Source organism: Zychaea mexicana, assembly GCF_025766255.1.
Source record: "Zychaea mexicana strain RSA 1403 chromosome Unknown BDB00scaffold_3, whole genome shotgun sequence".
Taxonomy (NCBI): Eukaryota; Fungi; Mucoromycota; class Mucoromycetes; order Mucorales; family Lichtheimiaceae; genus Zychaea; species Zychaea mexicana.
The window spans coordinates 763956-783795 of NW_026516666.1; the positions used below are offsets into that span (position 1 = coordinate 763956).

At 42.7% G+C, this 19840-nt stretch overlaps 3 protein-coding genes across 3 annotated transcripts; 1 reads left to right on the forward strand and 2 right to left on the reverse strand.

Moving 5' to 3' along the window:
• Positions 1 to 3344: 3344 nt before the first annotated feature.
• On the forward strand, positions 3345 to 4328 carry BDB00DRAFT_881084 (uncharacterized protein; the record flags this gene model as incomplete). The annotated part of the gene is made up of 3 exons (XM_053128051.1): positions 3345 to 3461; positions 3587 to 4171; positions 4272 to 4328. The coding sequence occupies 3 exons, from the start codon at positions 3345 to 3347 to the stop codon at positions 4326 to 4328; spliced, it is 759 nt and encodes a 252-aa protein (XP_052985297.1).
• Positions 4329 to 8144: 3816 nt separating this feature from the next.
• On the reverse strand, positions 8145 to 9237 carry BDB00DRAFT_867105 (uncharacterized protein; the record flags this gene model as incomplete). The annotated part of the gene is made up of 3 exons (XM_053126302.1): positions 8145 to 8273; positions 8433 to 8686; positions 8790 to 9237. 3 exons carry the CDS (start codon positions 9235 to 9237, stop codon positions 8145 to 8147), a joined length of 831 nt encoding a protein of 276 aa, XP_052985298.1.
• Positions 9238 to 14167: 4930 nt separating this feature from the next.
• Positions 14168 to 17035, reverse strand: BDB00DRAFT_797991 (uncharacterized protein). Its single transcript, XM_053121580.1, has one exon. The coding sequence runs from the start codon at positions 16538 to 16540 to the stop codon at positions 14495 to 14497; it is 2046 nt and encodes a 681-aa protein (XP_052985299.1). The 5' UTR covers positions 16541 to 17035; the 3' UTR covers positions 14168 to 14494.
• Positions 17036 to 19840: the final 2805 nt, after the last annotated feature.

The following is a 19840-nucleotide window of genomic DNA, read 5'->3' on the forward strand; positions in this document are numbered from 1 at the left end:
CGCTCGCAAATCATACAGTAGTATCCCAATCGTTCATCAATTTGGCCCAGTGTCACCGTCCACCGCCTTGAAACCAACATGCGCGTCCAATAACCTGCCAACACCAATGACACAAACGAGCATGGCCAGTTTCTGCAGTATTTACTTTGCATCGGTGATGGTGCTGAGCTGTAGGTGCCAACCACTGACGACAGAGTCCGGCTACCAGATCGGATGCTCATGCCACATTACAACACGTACGAGCTTATAGAAGCCATTTACGGCGACCTGAACGCATCACACGTAGATCGCGATTACCTCATCAGTCGCTCTATCTTGACTCCAAAGAACGTCTATGTTACAGCAAATGATAATTTGGTACTCGACCATTTCCCAGGCACTGTTCACGAATTCCAGAGCGCAGATACCGTGGATGATCCTGAAGAGCAAATAACGTACCCACCAGAGCTGCTCAATTCCATGAGTCCATCCGACCTCCCTCCGCATTTGCTAAAACTCAAAGTCGGTTGCCCAGTCATGCTTTTGAGAAACTTGCACACCCAAAGTGGTCTCTGCAATGGGACACGGCTGATTGTACGCTCTTTCCAGCGATATGTATTTGAAGCTGAAATAGCCACTGGGCCTCATGCCGGTAACATTGTCTTAATCCCTCGCATAACACTCACACCATCGCAAACACGCTCGCCCATTCTCTTCAAACGCACCCAATTCCCTGTTCGCCTGGCATTCGCTATGACCATCAATAAGGCACAGGGTCAAACTTTCAACACTGTCGGCCTCTACTTGCCTGAACCTCCGTTCACGTATGGTCTACTCTATGTAGCCATGTCGCGCGTCCGCACCCCTTCATCCATCAGAATCATGTTAGATCCTGAGAACTCACGTATCGCAGGTCAGCAAGGCCAAAGCACAAGAAATGTTGTTTTTCACGAAGTTCTTCTATAATTCTTTTTGTCACCTACTCTATTTTTACATCGCCCATTCTCTTTTTCTACATCGCCTATTCTCTTTTTCTACATCGCCTATTCTCTTTTTCTACATCGCCTATTCTCTTTTTATCAATATCACTACATCATCTTTGTCAACACTTCTTTTCGCATTGCATTCTAAACTGGAGATAGTTAAGTATCCAACTTTGACGACTTTCTATGATAGGCTACTTCTCACTGCACAATAATCTTGCTTTTGATTTTGAAAACAGACAATAAGCATCTAATACCAAAACATTGATCCAACCTCGCTTGACAGGGGGGTTTGGGGGGGCTTGCCCCCCACTTGGGGGTCAAGGGAGGAACCCCCTTGCGACGCGTTCCCGTTGAATGACACGGAGCGAAGCGGAGGGGCTCATTCAGCCGAGCGAAGCGAGGCAGGGACCGCTAGTATTTATTACTGATAGTGCATACTGATATTTTCTTATGTATGATATTGAGGATGCGAATATACCCTTGGATGCTAGAATGTGAAAGCCGAAGCTTGCCGCTAAACTGGAAAGCCATCACCACTGCAGGGATAAGTTCGCAAAGAAGATGGGGTACCCTCAAGGAACTTTTAAAGCATCGAATGTCTGGCAAGACTGCTTCAGAAAACGATATGCCATCGGCCAAATTCGAACACATGAAGAACCTGGGACCATTGACACAACGGCCATGTTAACTCAGCTGCCTGAATTCATTGACAAAGTAATAAAGTACAAGCCGTGCGACGTTTACAACGTGGACGAAACCGCTCTTTTATACTACAGTCCTCCGACCTCTCACAACTATTGGTACCAATCACATTGAAGGGATAGAAATCTGAGTATAGTGAGTGCTTCCATGACTAAATATAGTGTTTAGCCAGCTACCGTGGCAAGTATCCGTGTATGTCTTCAAAATGCTGAAACAACCATCTCATTTGGATGTTATAGGTGGTGTAACCCTGATAGCAGTATCAGATAGTTGACTGGAGAAAAACGGTGGTGACATTCAAAAGCATGAAAATGTATTTCATCGCTACGCAGCTCATCAGCCAACAGCAGTGCATACAGCATCCTCAGCACACCTTGATCGTTACCCAGGCCTAAAGCATGAGCAACTGGGTGTTTTTTATCAAAGCTTTTGATTCTGCACGCACTCATGTATGGTAATTTTGCGAACGGGTCTCCAGCAAAAGGGAAAAGTAGCAGGGCAAGTCAAAAGGCTATTGTAACAGACACAGCCTGACGCAAAGCCAATCAGACGTTGCGTTACTTCCTCGGCGTATGTGCGGGGGGTGTATTATACATGTGAAAAAAACAAAACAAAAAAACAGGATGGGTCGGCTCGTACTCTCCGAACAACTTTTTTCCTTTCGATTATCTTGGCGAGCAGAACTACGCGAACACAGAAACTAGAAAAGAAAAACGGTGTAAACGCGTACCAAAGTGTGATAAAGCGCGTTGTGATTGTGTTGCTATCGGCTACGATACAGAAGATCTGCTCTTGCTCCCTGCATTGTTGGCACGGACCTGTGGGTGCGGAGTGGGGGTATTTTTACTATTTTACTTTTTTTGGAAAAAATAAATAAAGAAGCGGGATCTAAACGTGTTCCTGTGGTAAAGCACATTATTACACTGCCTAAGACATCAACAGAATAAGATATTCAATATAATATCAAGCAAAGCATACACAGACAATTACCAGGCAACCAGCTAAGCACTGTAGCCTTGAGACAACCCATCCGAATTGTGTAAAGCACGGAAACATTACACTCGGATGATCCACTTGTGTAAGCAGTAGCAGTACGATTGTCAGTAAATCATGAATGTGAGAGTTTTTACAATGAACGGATATAACCCGATATGGACTGACGCGATATGAGGCATAGGTGTATGAGGTTTGTGGTCTCTTAATCTCTTATACGATTATCTACAAAGAGAAGGGCAGCTAATGATGCAATTGAAAGAATGGATGTATTGACAAATTCAAATCCAGAAAAGAAAAGAAGGAGATGGGGGATGATAGCGGATAGCACTTTATTAGCAGGATGACGGTGTACAATAGCTTGTTTGGTAATGATATATTCGGGCAAAGTGTTTGATAAAATGCACAGCAGTTTTTTGTTTGGAGTAAATATGTGCTGAACGCCGTAGCCAGCGTCTTCATGGGATCAATGAGACATTGTAGAAAGTCTCGGTCTTGTTGTAACAACTGTGCTGGCGCGTGTAATAAAAATAACAAACGCTCTCTTATACAAGTATGCACCCACGGCAATTAACGATTGCCAACGCAATCTTGACAATACACTAGATAATAATAAAAGTTTAGCCGACACCCCTCAAAATAAAAAGAGGTGACTCTCGTGGGGCGCTTCTTTCACTTCTGAACATGTCTACCGGAAACAAGCACAAGCGAACTCCTTGTGATGCCCAATGGTGTCTCGACAACATCAACGACTTGTCTTTAAAAATCTTTTGCGATCAACTTTTCTTTGCCCGATCGAGTGTATGCAAGCACGCACTTTATACAAGAATGTCTTGACGAAATATGTTCCCACTGATCGCAAGGAACCTCTACTTCAAGAAAAGGCAATCTGCATGAAATCGACCGACGTGGCAGAATTCTGAAAGAAATGTACCCTGCGTACTTCGGAAGCCACCGGTTCTCAGAGTTCTCAGAGTTTCAGCAAATCCCTCACGACCAACATCCAAAATCTCCTGAAGTCCTTTGACACACACATAGAATCTGATTCACCAACAATGACTGCAGAAACAACACCTGTTTCAACATCGGCAACGTTGGAGCCTGATAACAATGACAGCAACAACGTCAATAAATGGACATTCAACAATACCAATGTTACAAGTCTATTTCGACAGTACCAGCAAAAAATTGCAATCCAAGTAGCGGACAAGATTCCGTCTCAAGCAGAATCCGACCTCCAAGAATTACTTGCGTTATCCAACATACTCTTTCTGGCACCAAATCAACATAGCGATTTGAAAGTGCAAGTCTTTGGCGAATTGATTGACTCTCTTTGCCACGATGCCGTTGATCGGCTCATGGACAACTTAGACGTAGATTTCACAATGCAAGAGGTGTCTGATATAGCGGCCATTGTGGATGGTGTTCCAGCCGGCAAGAAGCTGGCCGTTGATGCCCAGATGGATCTCCTAATCAAAGCCCGAACCATGGATCCTGTCAAGGCAGCTGTAGTACGTGGTATCTCAAATCTGTAAGTATACATGAATTTGAGGGGAAGGGGAGAAGAAAGAAAGAACAAGCACGCAGACTATACTAACTCTTTCCACATAGGGTGGTCAAACTCCCTACCCGGGAAGTTGTAGACATGGATTCCTTTGGAGAAACTGAATTGCAGTCAACTTACTTCGATCCCATGCTGGCACCCCTCCTCTCAAACCCCCAACAGAATGTCGTCTTCCGCTGGGCAAACAAAACTGAAGAAGTATCTGGTATCCGCCCTGATGCTGTCATTTCCACCATCATACAACCAAAGTATGGCCGCCCTCTTGGCTTTGGCGAGGTGAAACCAGACAACGCTTCAACAGACAAATGGACACCCTTCGCCTAGCAACGTTATCCAAAGACACCATTGATCGTTACAGTCAGGATATCTGCTTTGCCTTCCAAGTCAACGGTAGGCACTAACAGCAAAAAAAACTGAAACAAAAACAAATAAACTGACCATCAATTGTTTAGGCTACGGGATATCGTTTTTCATGATATACAGGAAACATCAAAGATTGTATATCATGGTGGAAGTAGCGACATTTACCTTCCCTAGCTCTTTGGATAACCTTGATGCATTGACAACCAAGAAAAGATTATGCTCATTGGCGCGAGTCAGCTGCTCGTTTTGGAACAACAGTATGAACCTGCCAAAATCACCTACATCCCCCTCACCTCGCTTGCCCATCTCTACTCTGTATCAATTAATTCACAAGTTTTACAACAAGAGTATCGGCACAACATCCCGTTATTAATATCTTATTACCGCTTCCCCTTTCATTTATCCGTTACTTAAAAAAATAAAACCACCAGCCCATTCTCTCCAGTGATAGTTCCTGGTTTACATCCCCTCCTATGCACAGACTTTAATTGTGATTGATGACTTCCGCTAGATGCTTATGAGCAACCCGTGTAACCACTATCTGCTATACATTTTGTGGGATAGGATGGTATGCGATGCGCTCATAATGTGAGCAATTGCAGACATTAACTGAGGTGAGCAGTGCAAAATGAGGTATGATACGTAGTTTTTATGCTTCCGTTGCTTCCTATCCTCCCACCAACTTCCTTCTTTCCTCTTCTTTCTTCTCCATTCCACTTTTTACATTGTTTTCTTTGGTGAACGTCCATGATACCAATACAAGCAGCTGATGGCTAATTGTCGGTCAGTTCATGGACATGGGTACTCTTTGTACAATAAGATGCACGAGGCCAGTAAACAAGTTACGAAAACAGACATCTTACCATGGTATGTGTTATTAATATTACACTGTCCTCATCGTTCGGTTTTTCTTGTTAGAGAACATCTATTGTCAATTACGTGACACATTCAAGCAGCTATGATACAGTGAAAACGGTAAATTTGTCTTTTAATCAAAAATAAAATGCCACTTTACTAAAAATGATTGTCCTCTAGAGATTCCGTAATATGGTTACCAATGTCTAAAGCAGACCGCCATAGGTGTACAGTATTAAAAGGCGACTAGGATGACTGACTGGAAGAAAATCTTGCCCTTGTGAATACCTGGTGCCCATAGTAAGATGCAGCATATACAAAAGGTACGTCTGGATCGGGAATACAGAGTCTGCTGCAAACTGTTGGATGGAGGCGACTGACATACCATCCGTTTTTTTCTGCAAACGTTCAAAGTCATAAATACTACAACATGAATACCTTTGGTCATGTCCGTCTGCTCCATGATGCATGATTTATTTTCAATAATGAAGCTTTGCATAACAAAAATTCACTTTCTCTAGTTTCACTTACACCCTTACTTTTGGATGTACCTGGAATACAGTATTTGAAATATGAAGTGCCAGTATTGAGTTAAAACCTGTGTGTCTGTGCATGCGTCACGTTGGCTAATGTGATTATGTATTAATGTACAGTTGTACCCCGGTTTTTGCAACCGAGGGTTTTCCGATTTTTTTTTGCAAAAAGTGAGGATTTGCAAGTAACGGGGTAAACAATTCTGCTTTAAGTATACACTGGATAAGTCATCCTATTAACACTAGCCCATTGTTTATCTGTCAGAGATGATGTACGATACGTTCTTTGCGATTATTCATACAGCTCTAAATGTTACTACTTGCATATATAAGACCGTTCTTTAAAATTATTAGCTCTTTTAAGCATGACAAAATCGTTCCACAAGTTCACATATAAGCAAGAGGATCGAACGTACGACGAGCACTTGAGCGGGTGGTGGACCAAAGCGCTGATTCGCCTATTCCAGGGCCAACGTCGAAGGAAGAAGAGGTTGCAATTGCAGGAGTTTTGAGCTTTTTGGATAATATCGATAACTACGACTTAAAGAAGTCTTTGCGTAGGATTCCAGAGAGTCTCAGGCAGCAATCATTCTCCTGACAATCATCCCTTGATGACTTCTTCGATATGTAGTTAAAAGCTCCTTTGAGCAAACAATTTATTTCTATATCTATATGTAGTGTGTTCCCTTTTTCTTATATCTTCATCATTTCTTTTGTGGATTCAATCCAATCAGTGCTATATATGTGTCCCGATTCTACTGGCTCAACTACCAAATAATAATTTTTATGTATTTCGACAATAAATACATCTTCATATTTACATATTTATCTTGCAGTAACCGCATCATTTTATTCCTCATAATCCGCAACAGATGCTTCTTTCAGTTGATATTGCAAAAATTGAAGCTGTTTTTACCCCGATAACATGCAAATCGTATAAACTCATTTGCAAGTTGCAAATTTGCGAAACTACTAAGTTTTTTTTGGATTTTTCAAAAAAAGTTGCAGATATACGAGGAATTGCAAAACCAGGGGTTGCAAAAACCGGGGTACAACTGTAGTGTTTTTTACAACTTATTGACTGTAAACAGCAGCAGCAAATCGGTATTATTGGAGCCTTCAGAATTAGAAGGCACAGCAATAGTATGCCCCATCATTCAATTTACCAATGGATGTGCATACGTATATACAGTAAATGCTTGTCACAAGTGTGGGTTGATTCAGTCATGGTTGCCTTTTGCATATTACTTTTCAATAATTCGTTTGCATCTCTTTTTTCCTTTCTTTGAGAGTAAGGAAGACTGAACTAGCTTTTGCTCTCTATGTTGCTATTGCCAGGATGACTTTTGTTATATAATCTAGACATCCTGAATGCTGTTGTTATTCGTTACCGCATCTGCAGGGTACTACAATGCTATCCAATCCATTGAGCGGAGTTGGGATCCAGGAAGCTTACTAGGGTGATGTTTATATCTTGGTTGACAGCACACAGTAGCACTCCAGCGTCTTGTATCAGGCTTGCCTTTTCTCTGGCGTTTTGAGCTTGCTATCGTATTGTTGTTCGTTTGGTAAGCATCAAGCTTAAGACACTGGGTTCATTTACTGAACAACTGCTCATGAGTTTGTTACATGTAGAGTTTAAACAGACAAAGTACTGTAGTTAGAATTTGCCCAGAAAATATGAGGAACACTTTCCGGGAATCGCTATATTTCAAGATGTTCTTGATCCCGTATATATCCTAGCATGTGGGAGATGATAATGTTCCCGCTTACCATAAATCTTGACCTTTGTCAGTAAACTTGACTCCAATAAGTCCTCTGCGTAGTATAACTCTCAAAGCGGTTCGAGTATAGTTGCAGCAGCACGTTGGCCAATGAAATCCAAATACCGGGCAATAAAAATCCACTGCCCGACATGAACAGGAACGCGCGTATGCGCATACATACAGCATACAGACTGCTTTTTTTTGGTCATAAAGGGAGAGGGGAGGAGGCGACGATGGTCTTTCTATTCAACAACGGAAGAAAGAATATTTCTCACTTCATTTTTTTTCTCTCTTCTGGCACAGAGACTATATCATATAGAGTGCGAGGTGATCTCTTTTGTGACGAAAAGAGGTACACAAGCATTTCTGATATATAAGGAAAGCATAGGGTAATAAAAAAAAATTAGTCTGTGCTTTCGCTCAGGTTTGAAAGGGCACCAGACTCGCTGCCGACCAGATCCACATCGTGCTGCCTTTCTATCAATCCTGGATCTAGTAAGTGTATATGTAAACATTTCAAATCGATGCTTGACTATACAGATACAGTATCACAACAATCCAACCTGGAAAACTGATTAATTAAACATGCTGCCAATATTGCTTATCAGCTCATTATAAATAAAAGTACAAGCCAGACTGCAAATATCACCGCAATGGTACTCAATTATTGAAAATATGTTGTATGGCATACGAAGATCATCTGTCCGAGATAATCCTGAACACCCCACGACTTCAATCTTTTTACTAGATCCTTCAATGATACGAAAAGCATTGAGATGCCTGCATTGGTGAGACTATAGATCCGTGAAACACGCAATAGCACCGAGCTTTCGACTTGTTCAAAATGCTCAAGGACAGCACCAGTAACACCTTTCACGGCTGTCAGTTCCAGATTCAGTATTTTGGTTTCCTCAAGTCGTTGTGCCCACACAATCCATCCTGCCTCTGTGAGAAAGTCGTCGACACTATTACTGTACGGTGATGTGCGGGTTCAAGCTTAATCTCCTGACTAGTGGGTGCTGTGATGGTTCGCACAACTGCATTAGACCTTGGTTGTCGATGGGTATGTTCGTGAGACGCATTTTTTCAAGCTGTTGCAAACGTCGAAGCGGAGTAAGATCGCAAAGAGGATTCTCGCTGAACATGTGAAGGAAATTTCGCAAGGAAAGTATACGGAGCCGTTGCAGCGTACCGATGGTTGCGATAATGCTGTTCAGATACTGCGTTATTCCAGCGCGATTTCCAACTTCCAAGATCTCATTTTGTTGCTGCATGAGCAAAATCTGGGACCAATCTTCGCTTGACATACCAGTGATGTCCGTCAACCCCAAACTTGTCAGCTGTGTGAATTGGTTGCGTGCCAAGACATCCCAGCAATGAATATCAGAAAGACCACAGGCGACTATACGTAAATGTTCTAGTATCGGCTGCGATTTTACTACTATCGGCATGATCCTCTCGTGTCCTTTGCCGTTGAATAGCAGTTCATAAGCCATACTGCCTTCCTCGCCATCATTCGATGCTTTCCTTTCAGTTACTTAATATAAGCACTCGTGCTTCTTGATAGTGAAATCCATCTGTCTGCTATGACTGGTTCGCTGCATTCCCACATAATGTAGCGTAATAGAGGGCACAGCTCATAAGCTGTATAGATGTTGGTTGGAGATACGTTGTTGAATCGTGAGTAAGGCGATAATATCAAGTACTTGATGTGGGAGCAACGCTGCAATAAGGGACGGATCCGGTATTTAAAACTGAGAACACCGTCCAGTCTTAAGAAGATAATGTTGTGTATCGGTGGCCTTTTGTGTCTGCTTCTGCCATCAACTTGTTCAAGAGTAGCGTCTGATAAGTTAGTGCGTCCATCAAACATCACTGAAAGATGCGTTAATGACGGCAAGAAGTCCAGTAGCATTGGCAGCGAGATATCGCAAGTGTGAAATGAAATCGTCAGAGCAGTTAGCGTATGCGAGAAATATCTGATGAATCCTGGCAGTAACGTGCTACTGTCGAAAATAGGTTGTAATTGTTTGCTATGCACATGGTTGCTGATGTCTTGGTTTTTTATTGAAAACAAAGAAAAAGCTTTAGTATATCTTTTGCGCATAAGCAGTAATAAGTACTACCGAATACGCGATCCTCTTAACGCAAAAAAAAGAGTATCGTTTTACTTTACCAAGGAAGCGAATGCAGCATCTTCGCCAAGCAAGTCGTTCCAGTACTTAATACGTGGCTTGAGATTTGGTGTATACTGATGCGACTTGTTCTCCCAGACATTGAAGCATCGCGTCGCTCCTTTTGTTCCATGCATCAGGCGAAATTTCCACCAGTGTCCACAGAGCTGTCTGGTAAGTGGGGATCGCGTAAAACCAGCGGCGACATACTTACACACATTCGATACAGTGCCGCTGACCGATAAACGAGAAGATGTACTGAATGATTTCGGGAGGCAAAATCGAGATCAAATCAGTCATATTACGAGTATGTGAAAGGTACGAGGCTTTTAATCGAACAAAGCCTGCACAAGATAATCCGGACTCGTGAATAGTATGTCCGACAAAGGAGAAGCGAGTCGAACCAGGTAGCTCACCTGAATTTTATGCTATCATAGCGATACGCAGATACACATTAGAACAGGGCTCTTTCTAAAAGCATCGACTTCTCGATACGAAGCAAAAGGCTTCAGTGAACACTCGCGTTTATTGTTTACAAACCGCAAAAGTCATATATTAGTAACCAATCGCTTGGCCTGGAAAACACAGCATCCCTGTGTGCAAGTTTTGGTAGAGCAACTATATCATATCTTTAACAGGTCCTCCTGATATCTTTGGTGAGCGATCATCACTTTCAAATAGGTGACGCATACCTTGAAAATATGTAACGAAGTAAAGTTAAATAAGAAAAGGAAGAGAGAAGTGAAGGTGTAAGGGGGTGGGGAAAGAGCTGTTACAAGATTCACGCTTTGAAGCAGGCATATCGGAAACATCAGTGCAAGCTTTTCGATCCAGGTGAAACCCAAAATGATAAGAAAATTGTGTTGTGATAAGCTACGTGCAGGAAGAGTGAGAGAGACGAACAGCTGAAAAAAAAACATTCCAATTTTTTACAGATCTGGCAATTATACATGTCTGCTGGCGTGTGCTCTGGCGTTGCCTCTTATAAAATAACCGACCATATCCTCGATAACAATTTTTTTCTTGACAATTGCTTTGGCAATTTAGGCGAACACAGAAAGTGAAAAAGAGTGCCAAAGCATTGTGATCGTGTTACTTTCGGCTACGATACAGAGCCACTGTCACTGTTCCCCGCTTTGGTTTAGCACGGAGCTGTGAATGGATGGAGAGGGGAGTAATTAGCTTTTTGTTCGCGAAAAAAGAAAAAGGAACTTGTCGTGCACATAAAAAAAAGGCGAGGCAAAAGCGGTAAAACGTTTATGCGGAAAGTGCGAAAAAGAAAAATATATTTTTTTTATTTTGTTTATCATTTTCTTATTTGTGTGTAATAAATAATAAAAAAAAAGTTCGTTTCAATTATCCCAACATATACCGTTGGCATCACATGCACCCGAAGGTTCACGATCGGCTGCCGGAGTATATGACCACATTCCCACTGGTATATATTGCAAATTTTCTTCAGGGCGCGGACCACTGAATCTGCCGATCATCAGAAGAATTATGACAATAGCCAGCACAAGCAATGACCCGATCATGGCACAGAGCAGTGCATCTGTACTACAGACCAAAGCTGTACCAAAACGAACTGAAGAGAAGAGAAAAAAGAAAGGCGAAATTGCTCGCTTTATATAGACATTTTTCTCGTTCGGGACTTCAAATCCCCGTGAATTCTCATTGGCCCAGATAACGGGTTGCGTATCAACTTGTGGGCTGCCTACTATGGCATAACAAAAGATACAGCACCAAAGGAAATGAAAGGAGGAGTGGTACCTGATGGTCAAGTAGACAAGCGTGCTTCGGCGGTAGTGGTACGTGTCTCTCACCATGCGGAGCTGTACCCTCCGATGGTATCGGCGCTTGTTTGTGAGTGGGGCCGTGCACGGCACCGTGTCGAGCAAAAACAAAGACACGAATGTGAATGAGCATGTAGATTCACGGAAGAAATGCTTTTCTGTGAGCAATCAAATGGCAATACAGGAGTGATTGACAAGGTAAACAACTTAACAGATTCTACGGCATCAGTTGCTTAGTAAATATCAAGGACACGATCCTCCCAGCAGCCAGTTTCCATTTCACCCAACAAGATAAACAGTATAAAGCGTAGTCTACAGACGATTCCATTTTGCTAGTATCTTTTGACTGCATGTGCGGTGTGCGGGAATAGATACAACACACACTTGACTCCAACGCTGCAGTGTATCAAAGATCGTTATCTTTTATTGTGAAGCGTGCTTGTCTACTGTTGCTTTATAATTTTCGCCATCCGCCAACAGTTCTCTGAACTACGCCGTGTAACCTCCCTCCATCCATTCCGAATTCATACTCTATCCAAGTATGTATGTGCTGCCGCAGATAAGCTGTCCGCTCATGGTAAGTATACGCTGCCGCTAGTGAAACTGACTCACCCTTCATTGATTTTCATTGCTGCTGATAAAGTTAATCGGTTCGTTTGTTTTTGTGCGGGTTCTACGTTTTTTTTAGCAGCTTTCAAGATCCATTGGGACGATCAGAAGAATAACACCATAAACGATGACTTCCTACTGTACATCTTTTGACCCTTTTGCGCGTAACTCGTTGCTCCATTGATCACCTTGTTCACCCGCCATTCCTTTGTGCACTTTGAGTACCAAGTAAATTGGCCAAATCGTTGCGTAACAATGCGCTTTCACTCTACGGAGTTTTCGTTTCAAGGGAAAGCTGTTGGAACGTTCGAGGTTTGACACACGCATCACTTGTCACTATCCAAAGAAGAAAGATCTGTGTTGCGCTCTTCCTGAGCTCCTCGTTCCTAGACTACCTTTGCTTCCTGCTGACTCACGTCAGTGTACTCTTCCAGGTCTCAAGCTATGCTTTCCAATATTTATCTATAATCGCACTCCAATACTGCTCTGTTTGTGTGAGGATATCATCTGTTGTTGATGTTGAGACATAATGGTGGTGATAATTAGAGACTGTATGTCAAAGCTATCGATGCGCTGTCAAGACTTCCTGAGTACTTAACTGGTCTATCTCTGGTGGAAGTGGCTCATACAATGAACATTTCAAGGGATGCCAACAGACAGCGTGGAGACATGCTGAGGACACGACCATCACAGTCAACATGGATGTTTAAAATGCAACCAAGATTTGTAATTTATACGAATCGAACTCAGATGGTTTTGTTTGCATTATTAGAAGTGAAGGCTACCGATGCGAAAGAAAGCTGTATATTACTTTATACATTCCACATTCAACGGTATCCCTCACAATGGTTAGCAAGTTATTGTCCAAGTACAGTAATGGTAATCCCTGCAAAAACAAATGGAGAGAGAAAATAGCATTAAAAAAAGAAATAAAGAGCTACACGAGAGCAGTGCGGAATACACAGAAAGAGGCGAGACCCAAGGCAACCAAAATGTCAAAGGCTACCAACGAGAAACGAAAAACACTGGATGTTGCGAAGCCAAAAGCATTTTGACGTCGAAGACAGGAACAGTAGCACCAATCTCGAAAATAAACTTGCGACGAATTAGAAGATCAACAAGATGCGTAAACAACACAGTAGCAGCGGCAGCAGTTGTAGTAGTGGTGCTCCGATCCCTTTTCAACATCAGATACAATTCAAGCGACACCGGTCAATGGTTCTCCTAGTATGTTGCCCAGTGCGCTGAGGGACTGCTCCACCATTTCCACATCTTTAAAGAAACTAGAGCAGCCCGGCATAAGATATCGTAAAAACTTGAATATTACTATAGCGAGTAGCCACTGTATAGAGCTTGAAGCTAGCTATTATTTCTCAGAATGGCTGACCTTGTCTATTGCAATCGTATACGGGACCTTTTCTTAGACGGCATGTCACTGCCTCAATATCTAATGCAATTTAAGTTTTACTGCTAAAGACCATACTTTCTTGTCCAGCTTTAATAAACGATTCGCAATCGAAATCGCTGAAATTAACTACAGCTATAATAACGTCTACATACCAGCAGTGGAAGATTCATCATCATCACCGCCACCGACGATCTCACCTTTCAAATACAGTACGATGATAATGCATAGTATATCAGCCATCCAAACTAATGACGTGCTTCTTGGACTTGCCATATTGTATTTGGAGCAGTCTTGAAACTTCGGATATTGTCATTAGGATCAATATGCCTCATCAGAAATTTATCATTTAGGCGGTCGCTTTGCCAGATTAAAATACTGATTGATACTGATAAGTAATTTGAACATGTCTTCACATATCTATACGAGGAGTTTGATATGCCAACAAATAAGTACTTCTCCACTGCAGTACCCCCATACAAGTGAAAGCGCTCTCAACTGAAATTCTATATTGACAAGAGATTCTGCACGAGCCAGCTTAAACGAATATGCTCTTTCCGTTCCTGTGTTAGCCAGTACTTGTTTTTAGAATAGATTTGAGTTTGTTATGGTTTTATCTACGTGCGTGTAACGTATACGTGTAATATGGATGTGTGGATTGTTTAGTGCTGGTTTGCGTGATAGAACAGAAAACAAAATGACAACGGGGTTAAGAGGAATTAAAGGTGCTTTACTGTGCGAAAAAAAAGACGGTGAAGAAAAGAGATGCTATTTACAAAGGGGCAGGTTTATCTAACGGATGAAACCGTAGAAGGGCAAGTTTATGGATTCGATGACTCCAGATAGTAGCCGATGCCGGGGCGAGTGGCAAATTCTTGTACTCCTGGTAAATCTCCCGACCACCACTGGCGTCTTCTGCTGACAGCATAGCATACAATGCATAATAGTAAGTGCGGACGAGCAGTCTTGCAGAGTCGGGCGAGGGATCGGTCTCTTGTAGCCGTGGTCGATAAGGCAACTTCCACAAGGCACGTATCCAATCCAAATCACCGGCCATAAATGCCCCCTGTATTAATAGATCATATGTAGCTACGTCGGGGCAGGCTATGGGGGATCCATCGCTCCTTACGTACTGGCTTGTCATTTCGTCAAAGGTCCTTTTCACCGTCGGTAACCAGCGGCCAAAGCCAACGAGTCCCATAAAAAGTGCATTGTAATGGATTGTGGTCACTGTCGTGTCTGTCTCCTTGATTTCTTGCCAGAATTCCCATGCTTTGTCGGGTAAACCGAGTCGGGCATATGCAGTCAATAACGCAGTGCGTGCCAGATGGTCTGGTTTGTTGTAGTGTCGTACAATTGTGTCGTAGCATTCTTGGGCGGCCTTAGCATGTATATCGCGTCGAGATGGCGATGAACCTTCGCGGCGATGCCATGTTTTATCATCACCCTCATCATGGTTACTACTACTGATGCTGCTGCTGCTAGCATCCAAATCCCTGGTACCCGCTAGACCATGGGCTTCAATGAGTACGGTGAGCGCAGCCTGGTCCAACACCTCGGCATCCGACAGTTTGGAGAGTCCGCGCAAGACATTGATGGCTTGAAGAGGGTTTTCATATATCGGCGAGTCAACAAACATGGTGGCAAGGATGGTATAGGTTGTTAGATTAGCGGGTATCCCTTGGTCAACCATTTCGCTGAAAATGTTGTACGCCTTGTCGTATTCAAAAGACTTTGCATAGCCTTGAATAAGTGGTGCAAAGACATGGGCGGTGGGTCGCAGATCGAATGGTGACGCCCGCATGAGTCGAATGACTGCATGTGCTCTTTCCATATCGCCCAATTGAACGTATCCAACCACCAGATGTGCAAACACATACTCGTTTGGAGCCACGCCCTTTTCCACCATGGCCTTGAATATCTTTTCAGCTGTGTGCATGTCGCGACCGAGCACTGCATTCCGTATCGTCGTACCATACGTCACGACATCCGGACTCTGTCTCGACTTGCCGAGCGATTTCAAAATCGTCGACAACATCTGTTCAACATTACCCCGCAAATCCAACTTGCCATAAATATCCAGTGCAATATTGAGTGTTCGATCGTTGGGTTTGACGCCTTGTTTTTCCATCTCTTGAAAAGTTGCCTCCAGAGTCTTCCAGCTTGGCGTCGTCCGAGCGCGTGCGGCCAACAACAGATTGAACGTGATCACGTCTGGCTTCAAACCATGCTTGGTCGAGGCTGACCTGATGAGGCTGCTCAACTTGTCCATATATCGCATCCGTTCGCGTCCATCCACAGCACTCTTAATCCGCCGCAGGTATGCTGCTGCAAGCTTGTTGTAAGTATACATAGTAATCGGCTGATTGCAATACATATCTCTGTTACGGAATATGACCTCGGCCCGTTCGACGAGATCCATCCGATCAAACAGTTCCAGAATCACTCGAAATTCGTTTTCGTCCCAAAAATAGCCCAGCGGTTGCACATGGGTCAGCAAGAGTTCTAATTGTCGATGGTACCGTCGCTGGAGTTGTTGTGCCTTGTAGTATGAATGTGTCGTAGTCGTTCCAGTCGTCGTCATATTCGAAGATGAACCGGTGTTTTTGCTGCTGCTGCTGCTGTTGTTGTTGTTGTTACCACTACTACTACTGCCTTCAGAACGAATGTCTGCCCGCAGACACGCAAGCAGTTGTTGTGCTATTGCGCGAGGAACGCCATGTTCACGCGGTAAATGGGCGATCGCTTCAAACGCCTCTAATGCCCTGACCCTGTCACCATTTTCCAAATGTGACCGGATCGTGATTGCTGTTGACATGGATTGCGGCGGCAGAATGTGGGAATCAAACTTTGCACTAATGTGAGGTGGAATACGTCGATGACTGGTCTTTTTGTCGATTGTCGTTCGTTGACCGTTATTGCTGTGGTGGTGGTAGCGTTCGACATTGCTAAACGCTGTCTCGAGTTGCAGTTGTTGCTGTTGCGATAGTACTCTACTGTCGGCTATATATACCAGCAGTTACATTGCTTGCATTAATATTTTGACGCGTCGAAATCAAATGACTTTCTTTTGTTTACCTCGACAGGAACATGTTGAAAACGTTCGTCGTGTTGTTGTTGTTGTTGTGGCCACCGCAGGGCGTGAGATAAAAGACTGGTTTTCGAGTTCGTTAAGAAGAAATAACTGCCATTGCTGCAATAGGTGGCGATGTGCGTGCTGCCTTGTGGCAGAGTGCAGCCGCCCACCACAGTGCAAGTGGACCATAACCAAGGGGTTTTTTTGTTGTGTTTATACTCTGTTTGCAGCGACGGGTTCAAACAGTTTTGATTTTTGTTTCTGAGATTGAATTGATTTCTTTTTCTCCAGTCAAAGTCAAAGGCTTATAAAACAAACTAGCACCCTCTCCCCCAAGTTCCAAACGTCCTCGCTGACAGATTTGTCATGTGGAAGAGTAGACACTCTGACAACATTCAATTCAGCAGTAATGGACCGTCCAACATAAGAGCGTATGTACTATAGCTAGTTGTTTCTACGATGATATAAGTTAATGCTATTCTGTTGATATCTGAATGGCGGGCAATGGAGGAATTTACAAAAAAGGTGGCGCGACTTTTTTCCAATGAGTCGTGGACTAATTCGCACTACGACTCTATATATTGCATGTCTTTAGTATCATCCCGTCGCATACATGATATATTTTTTCGCGACTCACGTGGCAACTCCATCAAATTACTGAGTACTACAAAAAATGACCAAGTGCTTTGTTACATATTGTCTCGCTGTCAATGCGCAGTGTTGACGACGATAATGGTACGATTTTACATAGTATCCAATAAAGAATTTCTGGATAGATGGGCGAGACGGCATATGATGGATGGTTGCATGGTTCGCACACAATTTTTTAATCGATCAAGTTCCCACGATAAAAGAGATGATTGCTGTGAGAAAAATGTGGAGAAAAAGAATTCCTGATCTATTACTACTGTGTATGCTTTTGACGGAAAATGTCGGTTACCATTACATGGTTGTCATCGTGGGATTTATCATGAATGATCGATTAGATATTCCTTTTCTTCTTCTTTTTCGTCCGTGATCGTTTCTAGTAGTATCATAATATGAACTATTTAGGGTGGGTAAAACGTAATGAAAGATCTGTACATCCGTATATCAAGCACAGCATCAGAAGGATGATAATGATAGACCCATGTATACAAGCATGAGCAGCACTTGGGTGTTCCACGTGCATATTACATATGATAGTGTCGCTTTTATTACTGAAAGGTGAGCCTACACTGCTACATTTACATATGTCAAAGAAGGCGCATTTGGTTGCACAACTACGACAGACTAGTGTTGTTGCTCAGGCCATCTCCACATTATCCCGCTGTTGATGCTCAACAAAACTTGGTACTCATGACCTGATCACCTGTCTGCTGCTAGTGTATCAGATTGAGTGTAGCACATTATCATACATATGATACTTACCAGAATTCTTTAATTGTCCATTGTGCTAGAGAGTAGAGTTCATTATGTTTTCACAAGGAGAAAGGCATATCTCGTGCGTCCAGATCATTATATATGTTTACGGAGCAAACACCTTATTTACTACTTACGTAATCTAATATCATAATGAATAACATTCCACGCTGCACAGTATTATACAAGAGCTTCCATCTACAAATGATCACACGTACATACAGTACTTCACTTATTGAGGACCAGTGGAATAGAATAGATGTGAAAACGGCTCTGATGATTCACGGGTGCTGCTGCGCAGTTGCTGGTCGAGTAACACATGCATGCACTTCTTCTATAATGTCTACAATGTACTACATGTACACACAAAAAAGCCGACCTATCACAAGTTCCAACCTTTCGGTTTTTATATATCGCACAACGTATGCTACGCCCGTTCGTGCTTTCCCCCCTTTCCCCGTCCCTTATACTATCTTTAGCAAAGATATCCCCATTTGTCAATATCGTGCAGGTATATAACATTTTTTAGTGTAGTAGTAGGTCCAAAATCACGAAATATACTTTTTCTATTAAACATGCAACACCGTTACATATACGGACAAATTAACCCTCGAATAAAAGCATATTCACAAGCATCAAATTATGAAATGCACGCTGTCTTCATCTCTTTATCTAAGTCATCCTAACGGTGTCTTGTGTTGAGCAGATATTTATAGAAACGGCACAAGGTTTGTATTTTAGTGCATAATCATAATCATCATTGTCAATACAACTGTTTTCTTTGAGTCTTGTGATTACCACGAAGGGTGGGTGCGGTTGAGGTTGGGTGCCTGAGCATTTTTTCGGGAAGCAAGGGCCCAGTATATAGTTTGAATTAAGGGTTCGTTTTTATAATCAGGTATAAATCATCTGAAAGATACATAAAATTTCATAAACCGTCAAGTGACCAAAACATCCAAGCCGAGGGGGGGGGTGCACCGAGTCACTAGGACATATAGCTTCTTCTTAACTTTAGCAGCAATGGACCGATGCTACAGGTGGTGTGGGCGCACTTTGTTTTATTAGTAGGATCCAACTTTTATCTACCTGCTGCAGTGATTTAGCCAAATAATGTTATATAGCACCTTTCCATCATTATGTAAGCATGGATTTGCAAAGGGTTCGTCACGTTGACATTGGAATGAGTGGCTATATGCTGCAGGAAACAAACCCCTCTGCTGTTATGCATATGAAAAATAGGGCTATATTTACTAGTATGTAATGGTGCAAAGAGTCTCATCAAAACAAACAATTTTTTTGGGCTTCTTTTGCCATATGAAGAAACGAAAAATGGTTCCCAAATTTTAAATCCGGGTATGAGGTTGGGTTGGGTCTATACGTTGGGGACCAGGGGGTGTGGTAGTATAGTATTGTCCTCTTATACAAATTGATCTGTCGGAAACGTTATAGAGTTGCACGGTTAGATATAGTGTTGAGAAAATGTACAAGTGGGAGCAAGCGGAAGAGCGAGTAGTGTATCATATGCAATATGTAATGAGCGGTTGTCACATGAAACGAAAAAAAAGGGTCAGGTTTTTTTTCTAGAGATACACACACCACGGGAAATGCCAAAACGGTCTATTCGAGTAGTATCATGTACGA